General features: G+C 43.7%; 1 protein-coding gene across 2 annotated transcripts in view; it reads right to left on the bottom strand.

The window, feature by feature from the left end:
• Nucleotides 1-20,046, bottom strand: part of ITGA9 (integrin subunit alpha 9) — a 388,944-nt gene that overhangs the window by 193,790 nt on the left and 175,108 nt on the right. For both annotated transcript variants that reach the window (XM_050780278.1, XM_050780279.1), the window contains one exon: nt 8,778-8,927. In XM_050780278.1, the coding sequence (XP_050636235.1) occupies nt 8,778-8,927 (150 nt within the window). The remainder of the gene's footprint in view (nt 1-8,777; nt 8,928-20,046) is intronic.

Raw genomic sequence — 20,046 nt, 5'->3', positions numbered from 1 at the left:
CCATCACCTTAATTACAACTGCAAAGTGCCTTTTGCCATGTAATGTATCCAAATCACAGGCTCCAGAAATTAGGACACGGACATCTTTGGGGGCCATTCTGCCTACCGCAGCGAAAGACTTGGAAGCCCAGCCGTAGCCAGGTCTCTTTGGGGGCCTCCTGAGAAAGCACGAGAAGAGTTAATAATTTTCAGAGCCCTATTCTGTGTACAGGGATTGAAGACAGGGCCTCTGTCATCACCATTGCTATGCTCAGCTGAAGAGGAGGGATAAGGGACCCTCACGTGACCTGTCCAAGGACAGCATTGCTCCTTTCCCAGCACACAGACCAGCCAGGACTTCCCGTGATCGTTTCATTTAGTGCCATGCTCTGTTTCAGCAGCTGAGACCAATTAGCAATTAATTATGAGTCAACTCTCTATCTCCAGGGGCTCACCTGCAAAGGTCCCTGCAACAACCTCTTTCTTAACTGGCCTCCCCATACCCAGGCAGACCAATCTCCCTGAGGCACATCTCTGATCTCCCCAAACTCCAAAAGATGCCATGGTCTGTCCACCATAGAATCACATCCAACTCCTCAGCCAGTGAACAAGTGGCTTCAGACTACATGACTGAATCTCCAGTCCAGTTGGCCTCTCCCCTTTCCCTCAGTAGATATTCAGCCAGGTCAGACACCTTTCGCATCCATCAGCCCCTCTATTACCTGAGGACCCAAATCCTACTTCTCCCTTAAGGCTTCTCCCTTAAGGCTCTGGCCAATTCTCCCTTTCCCCATAGAACACCTCCTTCTCCTCAGCCAGAAGTGGCCTCTGCAATGAAATTCTTACACAGTAATCTAAATCTCACTTTGTAAATTATTCCTGGACTGTCTGTGAGTCCACTGAAGGCAGCAATGATTCATTTTTTCATCGACGTCTGACATAAAGTAGGCACACAACTGAATTGCTTCCAGCTTTATGGTCTTTTTAAATTCTCCTCCGGTTAATGAAAAAAAGGTTGTCTTTTTCCTAGTATCAAATATCCCCCGCCTTTCTGATGAGACAGATGCAGGTCTTTGCTTTCCTTAAATTTTGAAGGTGAAATGTGTACCCATCAGACTGTCCTACGAAGGCCTGTAGTATTCAAGCTCCACCGTCCCCAGAGCGCCCAGAATCCCAATCCAATCTCAGCATGAGTGGCAATCCCACTATTCACTCAGAGCCTAGTGCCAAAGCCCTATCCTGGAACCCGTCTTCTCCCAGGACTATGTACCCTACAGAGGGAAGGCTTGGTCTCCTGCCTGTCCCGCACATTCTAACTCATAGCAAACAGTGTCAGATTAATCAGCAAGCCTGTACTTAACATGTACCGGTCACTGTCTCCATGTTACTCACACTGTCTGTGCAGTGATTCCACTTTAATTAGGCCATCAGTGGGGGCAGACCCCAACTCTAAAAGGTCACCATGATTTGATCCACCCTTCTGTACAGTCCTGTGTACCAACATGGGCTCAATGAAGAGATTAAGGCATTTGAAGTAGTGAAACCCTAATGTTATCTGGCAACATGACCTAGAGAGTTCTGATGAATTTATTCCTTCCTATGAAAGAGGTGAGATGCTCTGTGTCAAACTGTTGTGTACAAAGATCAGCTCTGCTTCCTGCAGTGGGCCTCTCTCTCAGAATCTTTCTTCCCCCTCAAACTGAGCCAACATCTGGAAGATTATCTTTTTTTTTTTTTTTCCCATAATCAGGAAAAGGACAATAAGCAAGAACTGCGCTCCCAAAACTTTTCTCAGGCTCCTGGACAATCTTTCCAATCTAAGAACAATATTTTTCTTTTATTTTAATTTCAACCAAAGAATCACATGGTTAGAAAAATAATAACCCCCTGCCGCACACCTCGCCATAGTGAGTCCTCCTCTCCAGGGGCAACCATTATTACCCATGTCCATTTATGTTTCTTTTGATGATTATTTCCATATCTCCAGAAAACATGCTGCTACTACTACTCTTTGATTTATCAGATCTAGACATTATTTTACTAAATTCCTTCCATGATAGACAGGAATTTATCTCACATAATGATCCCCACTCCTTCACCTCCATAATTTTGATGGGCAAATTATTAGTTTAACTCCTCTACTGTACCAGTTCTCAAACTTTAGCTGCATGAGAATCACCCAGCCATCTTGTTAAAACACAGATTGCTGGCCGGGTGCATGGCTCACACCTGTAATCCCAACAGTTTGGGAGGCCGAGGCAGGCAGATCACCTGAGGTCAGGAGCTCGAGACCAGCCTGGTCAACATGGTGAAAACCTGTCTCTACTAAAAATACGAAAATTGGCCAAACATAGTAGTGCATACCTGTAATCCTAGCTACTCACAAGGCTGAGGCAGGAGAATCACTTGAACCCGGGAGGTGGAGTTTACAGTGGGCCGAGTTCCTGCCACTGCACTCCAGCCTGGGTGACAGAGCGATTCTCTATCTCAAAAAACAAAAACAAAAACATAGTTTGCTGGGGCTCACCCCAGGAGCTTCTGATTCAGTGGGTCTGGGGTGGGCCCAAGAATTTTCATTTCTCACAAAATCCCAAGAAAGGTTGATGCTGCTGGCTCAGGAATCACACTTTAGGAAGTGTTGCTCTACTGATAACCTCTGCAATTTTAAGTAAACGGCGATATCTTGTTTCATCAAGTTTTGCAATCTCTTGACTCACCAATTTAAAAGATTAAGATATTAAGAAAACTTCTCTTATTCTACTTTTACCTTTATATAATCAAGTTTAATGACATTTGCATTTTATGCTATCACCATAGCTCTGATTTTGGCTTAATTATAAATATTGAAAACCAATAAATAGTGCTAATTTTATTATGGCTTCATGATTATTGCTCACAGTTGAGCCAAGACAAGTGTCATGATTATATATCCTCCTCTACAGTTGCAAAGTTAAAGTCCAGGAATACTCAACTTCTACTTCAGATAGAATATTTCTAGGATCAACATTCTTATCTTCTTTATACTCTTCTACTTACTCAAAATCCTACCACATTTTAAGTTTTTGTATGCTGTGTTTCCATTTTCATTTGCCTTAAGAAATTTTTAAATTTCCCTTTGAATTATTTCATTAACCCAATGGTCATTCAGGAACATGTTATTTAATTTCCATGTATTTGTGAATTTTCTGAAGTTCCTCCTGTTAATGATTTCAAGTTTTATACCACTGTGGTCAGAAAAGATACTTGATATTTCAAGGTTAAATTTATTAAGTTTTATTTTGTGGTCTACTATGTAATCTATCCTGGAGAGTGCTCCATGTGCAGTTGAGAAGAATGTGTATTCTGCAGCTGTTGGATGACTGTTGTGTATGTCTGTTAGATCTATTTGTTCTAGAGTGTAGTTTAAGTCTGATGTTTCCTTATTGATTTTCTGTCTGGATGATCTGTCCACTGCAGAAAGTGGGATATTGAAATCCCCTAATATTAATGTATTGCAATCTATCTCTCTCATAAGATCTATTAATATTTGCTTTATATATTTAGGTTCTCTGGTGTTGGGTGCATATATATTACAATTGTTATGTCCTCTTGCTGAACTGACCCCTTTATCATTGAATAATGATCTTCTTTGTCTGTTTTTACAGTTTTTGACTTATAGTCTATTTTACCTGATATAACTACTCCTGCTCTGTGTTGGTTTCCATTTGCATAGAATTTTTTTCATCACTTTGCTTTCATTTTATGTGTGTCCTTACAGGTGAAGTGAGTCTCTCATAAGCAGCATATAGTTAGGTCTTTTTTTTTTTAATCCAGTTAACCACTCCATGTCTTCTGACTGGAGAGTTTAATCCATTTACATTCAAGATAATGATTGATAGGTAAGGACTTACTACTGCAATTTTGTTGTTTTCTAGTTGTTTTGTAGATCCTTTGTTCCTTTCCTCCTTTCTTGCTATCTTCCTTTGTGGTCAAGTGATTTTCTCTAGTGGTATGGTTTGGTTCTTTGCTTTTTTATTTTTATTTTTTGTATATACTATAGGTTTTTGCCTTGTGGTTACCATGAGGCTTACAAAAAACATCTGATAGTTATAACTGGTTATTTTATCACATTTTAATTTGTTTTCTATTTTAACCATGACATAGAGATGGTCCTCAACTTATAATGGTTCAACTTACGATTTTTTGACTTCACAATGGTGTGAAGGTAGTATGTATTCAGCAGAAACCATACTTCAAATTTTTTATTTCAAAAGCTTTTCCCAGGGTAGCAATATGTGGTACAATACTTCTTGTGATGCTGGGCAGTGGGAGTGAGCTGCAGGTCCCAGTCAGTTACAGGATTACAAGGGTAAACAACTGATAGCTTTCTACAGACCACCATGCCTGCTAAGCCATCAACAAGTGTCAATACCCCAGTGGCTTCTACCAGCTATTCTTGAGACTCATCAGAAGAGAGAGAAATGGATGACCCTGTTAGAGTAGTAGCCCCATAATCCAACAGTTAATTTTAGTTCAAATATTCTTTAGGTTCAGTGTGCTTTCAGCTGTGTGTGTTAATGGTGAGTACCCATACAACCATTTTGTTTTTCATTTTCAGTATAGTATTCAACACATTACATGAGATATTCAACACTTTATTGTAAAATAAGCTTTGTGTTAGATGACTTTTGCCCAACTGTAGGCTAATGTAAGTGTTCTGAGCACATTTAAGGTAGGCTAGGCAATGATATTCAGCAGGTTAGGTGTATTAAATACATTTTCAACTCACAATATTTTTAATTCATGATGGGCTTATTGGGACATAACCCCATCATGAGTCAAGAAGCATCTGTACAGGTAATTATCTTATTTCTATTTTTCTGAGAGGTCTTGATTGCCTTTATTTTTTTCTTATCCATAAAAGAAACATACTTAATCTGCATTGTATCCTGAATATCTGCCACTTTCTCATCATTCTATTGCTTAGCTTCATTCTTCTGGAAGTTAATTGATCTCCTCTTCTCAATTGACTTGGCTGCTTTTTAGACTTGCTGCAGTTTATCATCCTGGGATTTCTTGTCATTAGACTTTTAAGAGCTAGTTCCGGAGTTTCTTGTATCCCACATCTTGCTCCTTCTGGTTGTCATTTTTGTTTTGTTGAAGTACAAGATAATTTTCTTGGAAGAGTTACTAGGGAGGTAAACTTTCTGAGTCGTTGCTTATCTGAAAAGTGACTTTATTTTTACCACATACTTTGATTGTGTGGCTGAAAACAAAATTCTAATTTCAAAATCATTTTCCCTCAGAACATTGAAGCCTTTATTTCACCATAGTTTAGTTTCTAATCTTGCTTATAAAGAATCTAATGGACTACTCAATCTGACTCTCATTCTGTTGTAAGCTGACTTATCCTCCGTGATCAACATTCCTGCATTCTTTGCCCTGGAAACATTTAGAATTTTCCCTTTGTCTTTGGAGCACTGACATTTCAAAATGATGTATCTATGATAATTTCGGTTTATCTTAACTGTAAATTGTTGTTTACACCAATTTTAAAAAACAGTCTCTCTCTTTAACTCTGAAACATGCTATTCTATTATCACATAATTTTCTCTCCCTTGTTTCTCTTTTCTTATTACTAGTATTCTTACTTTCTAGTATTCTTATTACTTGGAGATATAGGACCCTGTATCTTTAGCTTTCTTTTCTACTTGACTTTTAGCACTTCCATTGGGAAATTATGTACCATTACCTTCTAATACTTTCACTGATTTTTTGGTGCTGTAAATATATTTTTAATTTTTAAGAACCCTTCCCTTGTCTTTCATTCCTCCCTTTAAAAAGGAACAGAATCCCATCCATTAGAAAATGAAAAGAATGGAATATATTCCTAATTCTCCTTGTGTCTACCACATAGACTTTAAGGTGCTATGTTTTTAAATTTTTGTTTTTAATAATCTCTTATATTCCCTAAATCATTTGTTTCCTTTTAAGTTAGTTATTCTACTGGTTTATTTTAGCCTTTCCTTTCATGCACCAAATTTTCCTCAATCTTGGGTTCCTTGGTTGTCCATTCATATTTCAAACTAAGGCAAAAGGACTGAGTAGAAAATCTGTGAAAGTATTTGGGTGGATTGTAGAAGAGAAAGCTAGCTCTTACACTGGTGACTTTAAATGCCAGAAGTAAGGCTTTCTTTTCTCTGAGAACGAGGCCGCCCACACTATCTTAAGCAGTTTATTCAACACTTTAGAGAAGACGATGCCTGGCTGCTTGCTATTCTGCATGCCTGAAGCATGTAGGGGTGGAGACAAGGATAAAAGTCAACTCTAACCCTTCTTCATACCAACCTTCACATTTCACTGACCTCCCCCAATACCACCACCACTTTCAGCCCTTACTCACTTCTTACTCTGGCCCCCTCTGTAACTGTTGGCCTGGCTGTGGCTACAGCTTCTCTGTTCCCTGGGTAGGCAGGAAGCCAGCTCTTCTATGTACAGTTCAAGTTCACCCACTAACACTCTTCCATTTACTTCACTCATAGCAGAAAATTACTGGACTCTTTCATTAGCTGATGCCCTTTCTTTCACAGTGTTGTCCTCCCTGTTCCGATCTACTCATTTATAATCATTGCAATGGGGTCCCAGAAGGCACAGACATCAACATTTGTGCTTGGTTGGCCATCATGAACCAGAAGTGACCAAGAACATCATTTTGATACTAATCTGTCCCTCCATCCCTTGCTTTGATTGGGCTACTTAAATCTAAAAATGTCAGTAAAGTTTCCAAGATGCTTTTCACTAAAGAAAGTCCACATCTGTGCCACTGACAGACTTGCAGGAACGAGAGTTAGGTTCACTGTGGAAAGTACGTCCAGGCTAGCAAGATGCTGGACAGAGTAGATGACTACTTCACTGGTCAATTCAGAAACAAACAAGCACAGAGGACCCTGAAATTCTTCCCAGGACCCCAAGTCTGGGTAACTTCCATAACCCAAGTATGGGTAAGTTTATCAGTCCAGTAAGATTTGACTTTAGAAAGCAGAATAATTCTAGGACTAGAGGCCAATTACCTAGGAGTTACCATAATACCATGCTTTCCTGTGTCCCCAGGCCGACCTCTTCTCCCTACTTCCCTGTCAGGAGGGGACCTAGGTCTGTACTTCCCAGTCAAGGCAGAAACCATCAGCTTCCTACCCTGCCTCTTCATCTTAACTTTAACATCTTTAACTTCTACTCTTCTTTAGCCTTCTCCACGCCTCAGCCTAAGGCAAGCCCATCTACTCTGCCCACCTGCTTAGACACCACTTGTCCTCCCCCAGGGCCTATTCCAAGTATCAACGGCCAGTGGGACTTACAGGCCACTCTCTTGGGGCACTTGTGTTGTGAAAGAAGGTTCATGTTTTAAATTAAAACCTCTTGGCAGCATTCCCCAGAGGGTGTGTTTTGATGTGTAGTGGGCACTGTCAACTGTGGCCCATCCCCTGGCTGATGTGTGTGTAGGCTGCTTATGGCTCACATCTGCATTCTCCTCTAGAGAACCATCCTCAGCTGAAAGGATCCCCTTTCAAAGAGGGTTACACTCCCCTTCCACCCCACAGTCAGTCAATGGCTGAATGATATGGGGCATAAAAGGGAAGCCCTCTTGCCTCAAGGCGAGGACAACTCTTTGGTGTAATTTTTGTTCCAGAGTCCCCCAGCCAGACTTTATTTGAGACCACAACCATGTTGAGCCCCCTGCCTTTCCTTTACAGGTTTTCCCTAAGAGCACAGCATCATTAAACCAAGTGTTCCCAATTCCCTTTCTCAGGCTCTGCTTCTAGGGAACCCCACTTAGGATGATGGGAGAGAGGCTTTGGGAGATAATGGGATGCCTTGGTAAAAATCTCAGCACTTACATGAACACTTGGATGGATATCTCAAATCCCAAACACTCTGTGGTTCAGTTTACAACTCAAATCTATAAGGCACGGGTCACAATCTGCTAGTTTTCCCCTATACTCAGAGTGGTCTGAAGCACTGTGAAAGGTGGTCCCACAGCTTTGCCCCCATCCTGCCTAGGAGGCTGGGTTAGCCCACAGTTTTTCCTGATCTTCCACAGGGTTCTGAGTCTGTGGTGATCTTGGGTTTCAAGAAAAGATTTGAAACAGACTTGGGATTGCAGATTCCTTGCATATTTCCTGCACTGCACTCAATGCTGCACGTCTCAGAGCTGGCCAGCGCTGCTGCACAGAATCAGGCACAGGCTCACTCCTACCTCATACGAGTGATGCACTCAACATTGCACTAAAGCTTCTCTACACAGCAGCACATCCCAGAATCTGATGAGTGTGGACCACCCACCTGTACTTGCCCCAGTGCTGTTTCCAGGGACTCTTGGGTTGAGCATTCTGTAACTCAACTGCCAATTCAGCAAGCTACCATTCTTGCCTCTTCACCTCACTCATTCTCCCACCATTAAAACATTCATTAAGCACAATAAGCACCTACTATCCACCAATCTAAGCTCTGAAAGCAGTTTAAGAACAGGGGCAAGTTCAGGGACCAAGTGGCCCGCCAGTTCATGACCTCGAGGGGATTGTAACTTCTAACAACTTGAGAACTGTCTGAAAGTGTTTAAGTCCCATAGTAGTCACAAGTAACCCCTAAGATCATTTATTTTATCATTTTGCAGATCAGAAAAGGGAGACCCAGAGAGGAGGTGTGTCCTGGCTGTGGTCTCCCGAGCAGCCAGGTCCACAGCTCTCTCAACTTTTGGGCCATTATTTCTGCTGTGTGCAGCTGCCACCTTGGGTGCTGGGTATGAGCTTTAAGGTTCTGACCTGATTCTTTTGGGCAATCTTTTGTCCCTTTTTCCAGCGGAGAACTGGTGTCAGAGGCGGCAGTTCCCTCTCCTCCTCTCCAGTCACGTGCTCACTGAGGCTGTAGGCTGCTTCAAACACGATTGGGCTGATGACGTCCTGCACCCTCCGCTGAAACAATAAACAAATGCGTGCATTAACTACTAATCCTGGCTGACAGTCATAGAGCATTTCACAGTTTACAAAGACCTTCCACATGAATTGCCTCATATGATCCTCACCATCACCCTTGTGAGGTAGGGTTTTATGACTTTCATATTTTAAATGAGGTAATTGAGGCCTAGGGCAGCTAGTGTCTTGTCCAAGGTCACTCTGCTGATGGGTGGGGGCCCTCCTTCTCTACCTTGCCTGGTGCTAAATCATCTTCTCTTGAGCATATGGAAGACATTACTTTACTCATCCTCCAAATATTCTTAGAAACCAGTTGGCAAATGGGAGAACATCTGTGCTCACTCTGCTAACCCTTTGCATTCAGTGTTTTGATGATCAAATCTCTTTTGCATTGAGATAAATATGGATTTTGTGTTAAGGCAGGGAATCCAAAGACTGAGTGGCCCAGCATCATCCCAGAGTTAGACATCAGTGGAGCCAGGGATGAAAGTCTGACTCCTGGCCCTATGTTCTTTCCTTTAGAATCCAAGAATCTCAAGCCCCAAGGGAACAGTAGATTGACAGTCACGATGGGAAAGGAAGGGAGGCGAGCAAACATGCCCTGAACATATGAGATGCCAGGCACTGTGCTAGGTGTTGCAGGGAGATGAGAAACACGCCCATACCCTGTGAGTGAAGGCTTGTTATCCTCCATTATACAGAAAAGGAAAGGGGAAATGCAAGGCTCAGTTCCCCAGGGCGCATGGCTGGTAAAGATTTTCAGTCACATCTGTTCAGCCCTGGAGCTCTTGGCTTTTCTGCACACAGAGTCACCGTCTCCTGGGGACTCTGGCCCCCACAGTCTCACAAGTTAGAGTTAGAGGCAGGATTAAGCTGGTAGGTGGTCCCACATTCTGAGACAGTGAGCTTGGCGGGGGTGGGTGTGGACTGCTCCAAGGACTTCCAACTGGAGCAGGGCAAGTCTGAGACATGTCAAAGGAAAGTGGCGCAAACAGCCAAGTCCCTGGGGAGAGACAGGAGAGTGGCAGCAGGGAAGAGTGAGAAGAGAAGCTGGGCAGGCAGGCTGAGGCCAACCTCAGGGCCACAAGTGCAGAGCTGAGGACTTCATACTACTCTCTGTGAAGTTTGGGGGCGTTTGGAGCAGAGTAGCACTGTGTTCAAAGGAGTAGAGGTTCTAAAGGCCCCGGGAGGCACACGGGGAGGACTTTGCTCCCACCCCTCCCTGACACCCAGCCCCCTTCCCCAGAGGCAGATGTGCCTGCCAGTGTGGGGTACTTAGGTATCCATCCAGTCCAAGCATCTGCAGCACATCGTGGCATCTCATGCTGCACTTTGCTTTATTCACTTAGCATATATTCTGGAAACTGTCCATGTCGGGAACATCTCCTTTTTGATGACATACAGCATGTCACTGTATGGATGCCCTTGCTGACTAATGTTTGGGATCAAAGCTACCTGAACCAGCAAATAGGGAGTAGCCCATCCACAAACTGTAGCAGCATTCACCCGGATTGGTCCCATGAACCTCGGTTCCCTAGGAGCAGGGTAAATAAGAGTCTGAAATTAAACAGATTGAGGGAAACACCAAGTTAAACAAAGTTAAAGAGGATTTTATTCTGTTTTGTTTGTTGTTTCTACTTTTACTGCCATTGCCTCCAAGAAGTAAGTGGTGGTAGTCCTAAGTGTATGGGGCCGCAGAAGCTTGTGTTTCTTCAGAGTTCTTTGGGGCTGGAGGGGAGAGGAGGTGAGCAGAATGCATGCAGAGACACTGGAGGGCAGACTGGAAATCTCCCACAGCAGCCCGGGAGAGGAGATGGCCGAGATGAAGCGGAGTGGCAAGGGCCGGGGAGGCAGATATGGCCATGCCTGTGGCTGCTGAGCTGTGGGGCATGGGAGACCAGGCAAAGGGGACAGATGACTCCCAGGGTGGGGGCCTGAGTGACTGGCAGATGATTTTTACCGGTGTTCAGGAAAGCATTCAGCTGGGAATAGATTCAACCATTCAGCATAAATAAAACACAGGGCTTCTCCAAGAGAGAGATGGGGGAGCCTTTGGACAAATTATTTCCAGGAAACACCTCTTGAACTCCAGATGTCAGGAGCAGACCTTTGATACTAATGTCCTTCTGGGAGCAAAGCACACAACCCTGGGATCCAGATCCTCCCTGCCTGCTGACTGTGCTAACCAGAACTTGAAGACTGCCAGTGGTGTCGAGAGGGATGAATGAATGCAATCTTTATGTGTTTAAAAATAAATTCTTCAATGTTTCCCTAAGGCTGACTATCTTAAGGTTCTGCATTTAAATCCTTAATGATGAAATAAGTCAGTTATGATGTTGTTATTCTAGGGGAGGAGGTGAAGATGGGGGTAGGGAAACAGAAGTCATTTACTATTTCCTGGCTACCAAATGTGTTCCAGAGACTGGGCCAAACTCTTCACAGACACTGTCTTTCTTAATCCTTACAATACCTGAGCTGGTAGATTATTGACCTCCACTTCTACCTTTTTTTTTTTTTTTTTTTTTTGAGACAGAGTCTTGCTCTGTTTCCCAGAAGTGGGTCAATCTTAGCTCACTACAGCCTTGAACTCTTAAGCTCAAGCAATCTTCCTGCCTCAGCCTCCTGAGCAGCTGGGACTACAGTTGGATACTACCATGCCTGGCTAACTTTCATTATTTTATTTCTTTTATTTCTTTTTTATTTTGTAGAGATGGGGTCTCACTATGTTGCCCAAGGTAGTCTTGAACTCCTGGCCTCAAGTGATTCTTCTGTCTCAGCCTCCAAAAGTGCCGGGATTAAAAGTGTGAGCCACAGCACCAGCCATTGCCCCCGTTTTACAGACAAGATGACAGAGGTGCAGGAGCTCAAATAAATTGCCCTCCATCCCAAAGCTAGCAAGTGAAACCAGAAGCAAAACTACTTTCCTTGCTGTCCATAAAATACTATTTTAAAACCATCCCAACTACTTTAGGTTCTGACATCATCCTAAAAAATTATTTGTTTACATAACAGCATATAGGGTGAGGGGAAAAATGTTTCGCACACAAGGATGAATGTGAATAAGTGACAAATAATTAAGAAATAGGGGCTTGAAGTAAGGGCTGTTTCTAAATGCAGCCATTCAAGCCATGGAGGCTGAGGGGGCAAACCTGAGTCGTGCCATATCTCATTTTGGATAAGTAATGCGTTTGGAGATGTAGGGGTGCGAATGATGCTTCCTGGCAATAGCTGCCAGAACCTATTTTAATTAAGAAGTCTGAAAAGCAGCTTCTTATTACATGTCCCAGTAGCTCCAGGCAGAAGGGACCCAAACCACACTGAGGCGTGGGTGGAGGCAGAGGAAAGTGTAGCAATTAGAAACAGGCCAACACCCCCAAAAGGACAGCCCCTCCTTCCCACACTGGGCCGGTTTTATCTGAGCTGCAAAGGAAAAGTAGCAGCACCATTTAGTGGTTTCCTTTTCATTTTTGGAAGCGCAGCTTTCCTGAGTTCAGCACTGCAATTAAGCAGAGGAACTCCTTAAGATGGAGAAAGAGGCTTACAGCTCTGGCACAGACCATGGTCACTGAAATTTTACTGCTTTAAAAAAAAAAAAAAAAAAACCTCTACAAACTGAAAATTCTAAAGTTGAAGCTTCTGGAGTTCTAAAGCATCTAAAAAAGTGTCATTCTGACAGCCTAAAAGGCAAGAATCTACCTTTTCCTGCTAAAAATGTATGGGAGTCTCTTGTCTCTGAAAACTGACGGAGCCCCCACAGAGGAGAACACCCAGGCTGGTGGCAGAATTTGCAGCAGCTGAGATTTTATAGGGAACTTAACATATGCTCCATCTGAAATTTATTGGGTGCTTACTTTATGCCAGGCAATGTGCTGGGCCCCAGGGAAACAGACATGAAAGACCTTCAGGGAATAATGAGTCTCAGGGGAAACAGACAAGGGATGACAATGCAGTTCAACACATACCAGGAGGGGAGGCTTTGGGGACCCAAAGATTCAGACTGAGGGCTGGCACGCTTCCCAGAGGAAATGCCCCTGGGCACAGTCGAAAGACAGTAGGACATTAAGGCAGACAGCAGGTGCGAGGCAGGGCTGTTGTAGCTGCGTGGAGAGGGCATGGGCTGTCCAGCGGCGTGCATCTGACTCCCAAAGGGGAGAAGTCAAGTTGGTAGGCAGCAATGGGGGAGAGAAGACTCATGCAGAACAAGATCGAGGGGACTTTGCAGGTTATGTGATCTTAAAAGCTAGGGAGAGCTGGGAAGGGGGTAGCATGACACTAGAGGCTGTTACAGAAAAGTCCTTCTTCGCTGGCCATGGTGGCTCACATCTATAATCCCAGCACCTTAAGAGGCTGAGGCAGGCGGATCACCTGTGTCAGGAGTTCGAGACCAGCCTGGCCAACATGGTGAAACCCCATCTCTACTAAAAATACAAAAATTAGCCAGGCATGGTGGCGCACGCCTGTAATCCCAGCTACTCAGGAGGCTGAGGCAGGAGAATTGCTTGAACCCAGGAGGCGGAGGTTGCAGTGAGCCAGGATTGCGCTACTGCAATCCAGCCTGGGTGACAGAGCAAGACTCCGTCTCAAAAAAAAGAAAAAAAGGAAAGAAAAGAAAAATCCCTCTGACAGGGGCAGCGAGGCCAACACGGAGGCAGCAGGAGGCTGTATTCTAGAAAGGTCCCTGTAGCTGCCACGTGGAAGTGGACTGATGGGTGCAGGACTGGGGAGAAGCAGTCCAAGGAGGGGCTGCCACACGGGTTTAGCGGAAAGAGAGTAAGGGCCTGCACCAGGACCCAGCAGCAGAGATGGAGAAGAGGGGACCCCATCTGCCCAGCCAAAGAAGATACACATTTCAATTTGGGAGAAGTACCGGAGTGACTTGGCACCCCTAACTGGCCACCTGACCTAGAAGCCTACCTAATTGCTGCTTGTCTCCAAGAAAAAAAGAGGATTTTTTCCTTCCTTAGCTAACCAGCAGCTGCCGGGGTAAATTAAATGAAAACAGGAAGGGTTGGCCCCACTTCAAATTTGTAAATAATGCAGAAAGTCAGCAAATAAGCAGTTAGCATTAAGCTAGATAATTAGTTTGGGGAAAATCTTCTAAGTGTTTTTAAAAGAGGATTCAGTATTTTTTTCTTTTTCCAAACATGTGATCTTTTCGTCCCTTCCATCCTCCATCCTCTCTTACTATTTCTCTGCATCCAACCCTACTTTCACCTATGATAACCTTGTAGACACACCTAGAAATGAGAAATCTTCAAAAATGGGATGGCTTTTCCTTTATCTCTATACTCATAACAAATAGGATCACAGTTAAAAAAAGTCATGTTAAAAATGGCAATGATCACCATTCATTACTTGCTTACAGCATGCCAGTCATTGTACAAGGTATATTTTATAATTATAAATATTATTTATAAGCTACTTTAAAATTCTCATCAGCTTGAAGATTCTTTTAAAAGCAAACTGAGGATTTTGCATTTCCAGTAATTATAGAGTAACTTACTGAAACTGTCCTCCCACGGACAACTTGAAAAGCTGGACACACACACACACACACACACACACACACACACACACACACACACACACACAGCCCCATTTAAAATTATCATGGAATTTATGTTTGAAATGCCAAGTTCATTTAAAAAATTAAAAATATATAAAATTATCAGGGAACCAACTATCAAGACAGCCAGGACTTCAGAGTCTAGGGTCCCGAAGAGAAGGAAAGAATGTGGAGGTAACCCCAACATTTATGGGCACTTTTCCCTTGACGTGTTTCCAGATTTGTAAGCAGTGTGGGATGAGAGGCTATGAAACTGAAAGTGAAGCAGTGGCTAAAAGGCTAAGTTCTTGAGTTTCTGAGCTGAATTTCTGGAAGTCTTATGACTCTGTGAAGACAACACTTAAGAGCTCAGGGCTAATAAGGCAACCAGGACCTGAGGGGCCAAAATCCCAAACAGAAAGAAGTATATTGAGGTATGTTTACTGTACACCACATTTATCCTTAAGGCATCTGCTGATTCTACAGCAGCATGGGGCTGTGAGACTAAGAAACCAGGCTGAGGACAGTGGTTAAGGTGCTGAGAAGACAAGATATATTTGACTGGAGACTGAACACAGCAGAAAACATGACCAGCGACCCAGAAGTTGTTTGCTTTTTAATCTATAGGATTGTGAATGAAATCACACTTGGCCTCAGTGTATTCTCTCAATAGGAAATATCCAGATCAAAGCATGGAGAGGAAAAAGGAAGGAAAATTCATAAATAAACATAAGAGACATACAGGACACGGTGTAAGGTATAACATATTTGTAATCAGATAATAAATAATATTTATAATTATAAAATATACCTTGTACAATGACTGGCATACTGTAGGCAAGTAATAAATGGTGATCATTACCATTTTTAACACAATTTTTTTTTGACAGAGTTTCACTCTTGCTGCCCAGGCTGGAGTGCAATGGCACAATCTCAGCTCATTGCAACCTCTGTCTCCCAGGTTCAAGTGATTCTCCTGCCCCAGCCTCCTGAGTAGCTTACAGGCACACACTACCACACCCGGCTAATTTTTTGTATTTTTAGTAGAGATGGGGTTTCATCATGTTGGCCAGGCTGATCTCGAACTTCTAACCTCTGGTGATCTAACCACCTTGGCCTCCCAAAATGCTGGGATTACAGACATGAGCCACTGCACCTGGCCTTTAACACAATTTTTAAAATGGCAACTATTATATGAAAATCTATAAAAAGCTCCCTATTATGAAATAAATCCTTATAAACTATACCTGTAGCAAGAACCTATTTCCCAGAGAAAAAACTGAGGTCAAGTGTGGTTTCATTTACAATCCTATAGATTAAAAAGTAAACAAGACTAGGCGCGGTGGCTCACGCCTGTAATCCCAGCACTTTGGGAGGCCGAGGCGGGCGGATCATGAGGTCAGGAGATCGACACCATCCAGGCTAACATGGTGAAACCCCATCTCTACTCAAAAATACAAAAATATTAGCCGGGCGTGGTGGCAGGCACGTGTAGTCCCAGCTGCTTGGGAGGATGAGGCAGGAGAATGGCGTGAACCTGGGAGGCGGAGCTTGCAGTGAGCCCAGATTGTGCCACTGTACTCCAGCCTGGGCGACACAGCGAGACTCTGTCTCCAAACAAACAAACAAAAAAGGAAACAAACAAAAATTTAAATTAAAGCCAAAGGAGAAAATTCTAAAATAATTTTAAACAAAACTTTATGACAAGCACAGCTGACTACAACAGTCTTCCAAGACAGAATTTCAACCAGGAAGAGAAGAGACAATGCTTTGACTGTTTGAACTAGTTCAGTTATAAATATTGGCTAGACAGAACTACAAAAACCAGCTGAATTCAAAGAACTCCAGAAATTCTGTCATGCGAGCAGGAAGTAAGTGATGAGAAAATCAGTGTATCTTGTTTCTGAAAATTTCTCAATGAGATTAGAGAGTACATATTAGTTTATAAGCAATTTCACATATAGTAATGGATGTCATCGTTAATCTGAAATGTATAACCCTTTGGCAAGCATCAGTGCTCAGGAAGGTCAAGAAACATCAATTACTCTTCCATTAACATATCTGCATAAATTATTCATCTATGAAAATCATATAACTCCATTGATGCTTTTTTCTCTTCAAAGGTAAAACAATATGTAGCTGGATATTTGCGAATGGTTTGCTTTTGCATTGGAGAGTCTGTGTGTGTGTCGGGGGCGGGGGTGGTAAGTGTGGCTGTAGGAACTGGATCTCAGCTCTGTCTTGAGCTTCCTGTGTCTCCTGGACAATACTGAGCATACACTTGTCCAAAAGCATGGAATATAGCAGCAGTGGCCAGGTACTGGCATCCAGGCAGGGCCAGGGATGGCAGATCTGTGGGTGTGGGGGAACAATGAAAGAGTGCATGGACATTTTGTTGGCTCTCTGGAGGAACCTCAATTGGTGTGTCTGTTCTCATGCTGCTGATAAAGACATACCTGAGACTGGGTAATTTATAAAGTAAAAGAGGTTTAATGGACTCACAGTTCCATCTGGCTGGGGAGGCCTCACAATCATGGTGGAAGGCGAAAGGCACATCTTACATGGCGGCAGACAAGAGAGAATGAGAGCCAAGTGAAAGGGGTTTCCCCTTATAAAACTATCAGACCTCATGAGACTTATTCACTACCACAAGAACAGTATGGGGAAAACCACCCCCATGATTCAATTATTTCCCACCGGGTCCCTCCCACAGCACATGGGAAATATAAGAGCTACAATTCAAGATGAGACTTGGGTGGGGACACAGCCAAACCATATAATTTGCCTTCTGCCAACACTTGGTTGCTGTATGCCTTATGCCAGGCGCCATGAGGCACAGGGAAGCTGAGAAGAGAAAAACAGGAGGAGTGTGAGCAAAAAACTGTGGTACAGAGAAGAAGGTGCCCTTAGAAGAATGGTGGCAACCCAATGAGGGAAGAATAGCTTCTGACCCAGAGTGTCAAGAATCCTGGGAGAGGGGTGGCCTGGGAGTTCCTCAGGCTGACGGGGCACCTTCTCAGTTGGTGAAGATAATATGGAGGTCTAGTAAACACTAGATATCTAAGGAAGAGAGGTATAGGACTAGAAAAAGCAATGACTTTGATGTCAGCCAGTCCAAGGTCAGAGGGGGTCCCAGCTCCATTTCTTGCGAACTGTGTAACCTTGGCCACTTTACCTACTCTCTCTGAGTCTGTTTACTCGGATGTAAAATGGGATGACAGAATCAATCTTGCATGCTTGTTGTGAAGATTGGAGAAATGGATGTTGGGCACCTTGGAGAGCTCCTGGCACTCTTAAAAAAAGCCAGTTGCCCCTACAACACCACCACCACCACCACCTGAGAAGGGTCTGTGGGGCAAGATCACAGGGTGGGGGGCAGGGAGGGACTATGGACAGGGAAGGAGAGCAGGCTGGAACCAGGTCACGGGGCCTCAGTGCCCTAGCCGCTACAGGCATTGCCTACGCCCACAACTTTCTCAGGAGAACTGCCCTTGGGTGACAGGAGCCATCTCCTCCAGAGAAGCCTACAAGTCATGCCCTGTGACAGGAAGAATCCTAAAATGATGCCAGTGACCCATGCCCCTGTATAATCCCCTCCCTTTGAGGGTGGGAAGGACTGGACATATGATGGTTCTCACTCCTGTGATGTTACATTAAATGGGAAAGGTGAGGGGAGTTTGCAGATATAATTAAAGTTCTGAATCAGCTGAATTGAAGGAATCAGAAAGGATGGCCTGAATTGGCCTACTCAAGTGACCCCTTTCACAGGGAGGAATAGCTTCTGACCTAGAGTGGGTTGGAGTGCAAGTGTCAAGAATCCTTGGAGAGCGGTGAGCTAAGAGACTGGAAGGTTGAGCTAAGAGACTGGAAGCAGCAGAAAGAGTCTTCTGCTAGTCTTGAAGAAGCAAGTCACCCTGGGCTCCACAGCTGCCGGAGTGAATTACACCAACAGTCATGCGAGCCTGGAACAAGACCCCAAGCCACATAAAAGACCTGGCTGGCACCTTGAGTACAGCCTTGTGAAACCCTAAGCAGGCCATGCTCAGACTCCTAACCCATAGAAACTGTGAGATAATAACTTTATGCTGTCTTAAGCTGCTAAATTTGTAATTCTTGAAGTGGCCTAGAAAACCAATACCTGCCCCATTCCCCCGGCTGGCAGATGCAGCAGGGTAATGGCCCAACCGCCTTGCTGCTGGGTGGGATAAGCTCTGCTCCAGAGCTTCTTCATGGGATCAGGCTGAGGCTAGACTTTTCCTGAGACCACATCCTTACTCAACATTTTTTTCCTGTCCCTTTCTGTTTTCCTCACTTCTGAGAGCACTCCCCCAATAAATCTCTGGCAAAAGTCCCCATCTCAGATTCTGCTTCTGAAATGCAAGATACCATGTAATAAATTCCATACTGAATTTGTTGGCTTAAAATTCCTAAAGAGGTGAGAAGAGTTGGATATAGTGCTAGGGTCACCCTAGCACTCCAGGGTGATGTGGACCAGGCAGATCCACATCGGTAGTGGAGAGGCATGGGGAGTTACATGTAGACTCTCATTTTGACCCTTACTCATCATTAAGTTCAACTTGGAGTTTTACTTTGTCCTTCTAAAATTTATTCTTAAAAAGAACAGCACCAGGTCCCCACAAATAAGTCTTAAGGCTCAGATCAGCCCCCAGGCCTCCTCAGGGTTATGTTTTGCCCCCATTTTCAGAGCCACTCACAAAATACCTTTGTCTGATGTGTGTGAGGGACTGAGATTTACAAAAGGCAAAGCTCAGAAAGAAAAGGGCTAGGATTTGGACTATCCACAGATTAGTAATGAGCTCCTCAACCCTGAATTGCTAATTTATTACTGCACATCACATAAATGGTCAACTTCTTTTGGCTTGTTTTACTACTGTCAACCAAAAGTATATCTTAAACCAGAAGTTCTTAACCTAGAAGAGAATTCAGGGCATATGTGGATTTAGATGGAGGAAAAGATTTTCCATTTTTATTTTTATTAACCTCTAACTGAAATTTAGCATTTCCTTCCATTATAAAATGTAGGCATCAAACCACAAAAGTATTAGAAAGACCTGTGACTCTACCATCAATAGAAATCTGAGATATTACATACCATATTACAGTTGTAGATACCTTGAAATATTGTTTATGCTTAACAGTACTCAAAATGTCTCTAGATCTTATTCCATGCATTAAGAAAAAGCTGGTGAGACCCGGAGCAAGATGGCCGAATAGGAACAGCTCCAGTCTCCAGCTCCCACCAGGAGCGACACAGAAGACAGGTGATTTCTGCATTTTCAACTGAGGTACAGGGTTCATCTCACTGGGGAGTGCCAGACAATCAGTGCTGGTCAGCTGGTGCAGCCCAACCAGTGAGAGCTGAAGCAGGGCAAGCCATCGCCTCACCTGGGAAGTGCAAGGGGGAAGGGAATCCCTTTTCCTAGCCAGGGGAACTGAGACACACAACACCTGGAAAATCAGGTAACTCCCACCCTAATACTGCACTTTACCAAGGGTCTTAGCAAACGGCACACCAGGAGATTATATCCCACACCTGGCCGGGAGGGTCCCATG

The sequence above is a fragment of the Macaca thibetana genome, chromosome 2 (genome assembly GCF_024542745.1).
Source record: "Macaca thibetana thibetana isolate TM-01 chromosome 2, ASM2454274v1, whole genome shotgun sequence".
Lineage (NCBI taxonomy): Eukaryota > Metazoa > Chordata > Mammalia > Primates > Cercopithecidae > Macaca > Macaca thibetana.
Note: the sequence above shows the minus strand (reverse complement) of the source record. Positions and strands in the feature narration are given on the sequence as shown.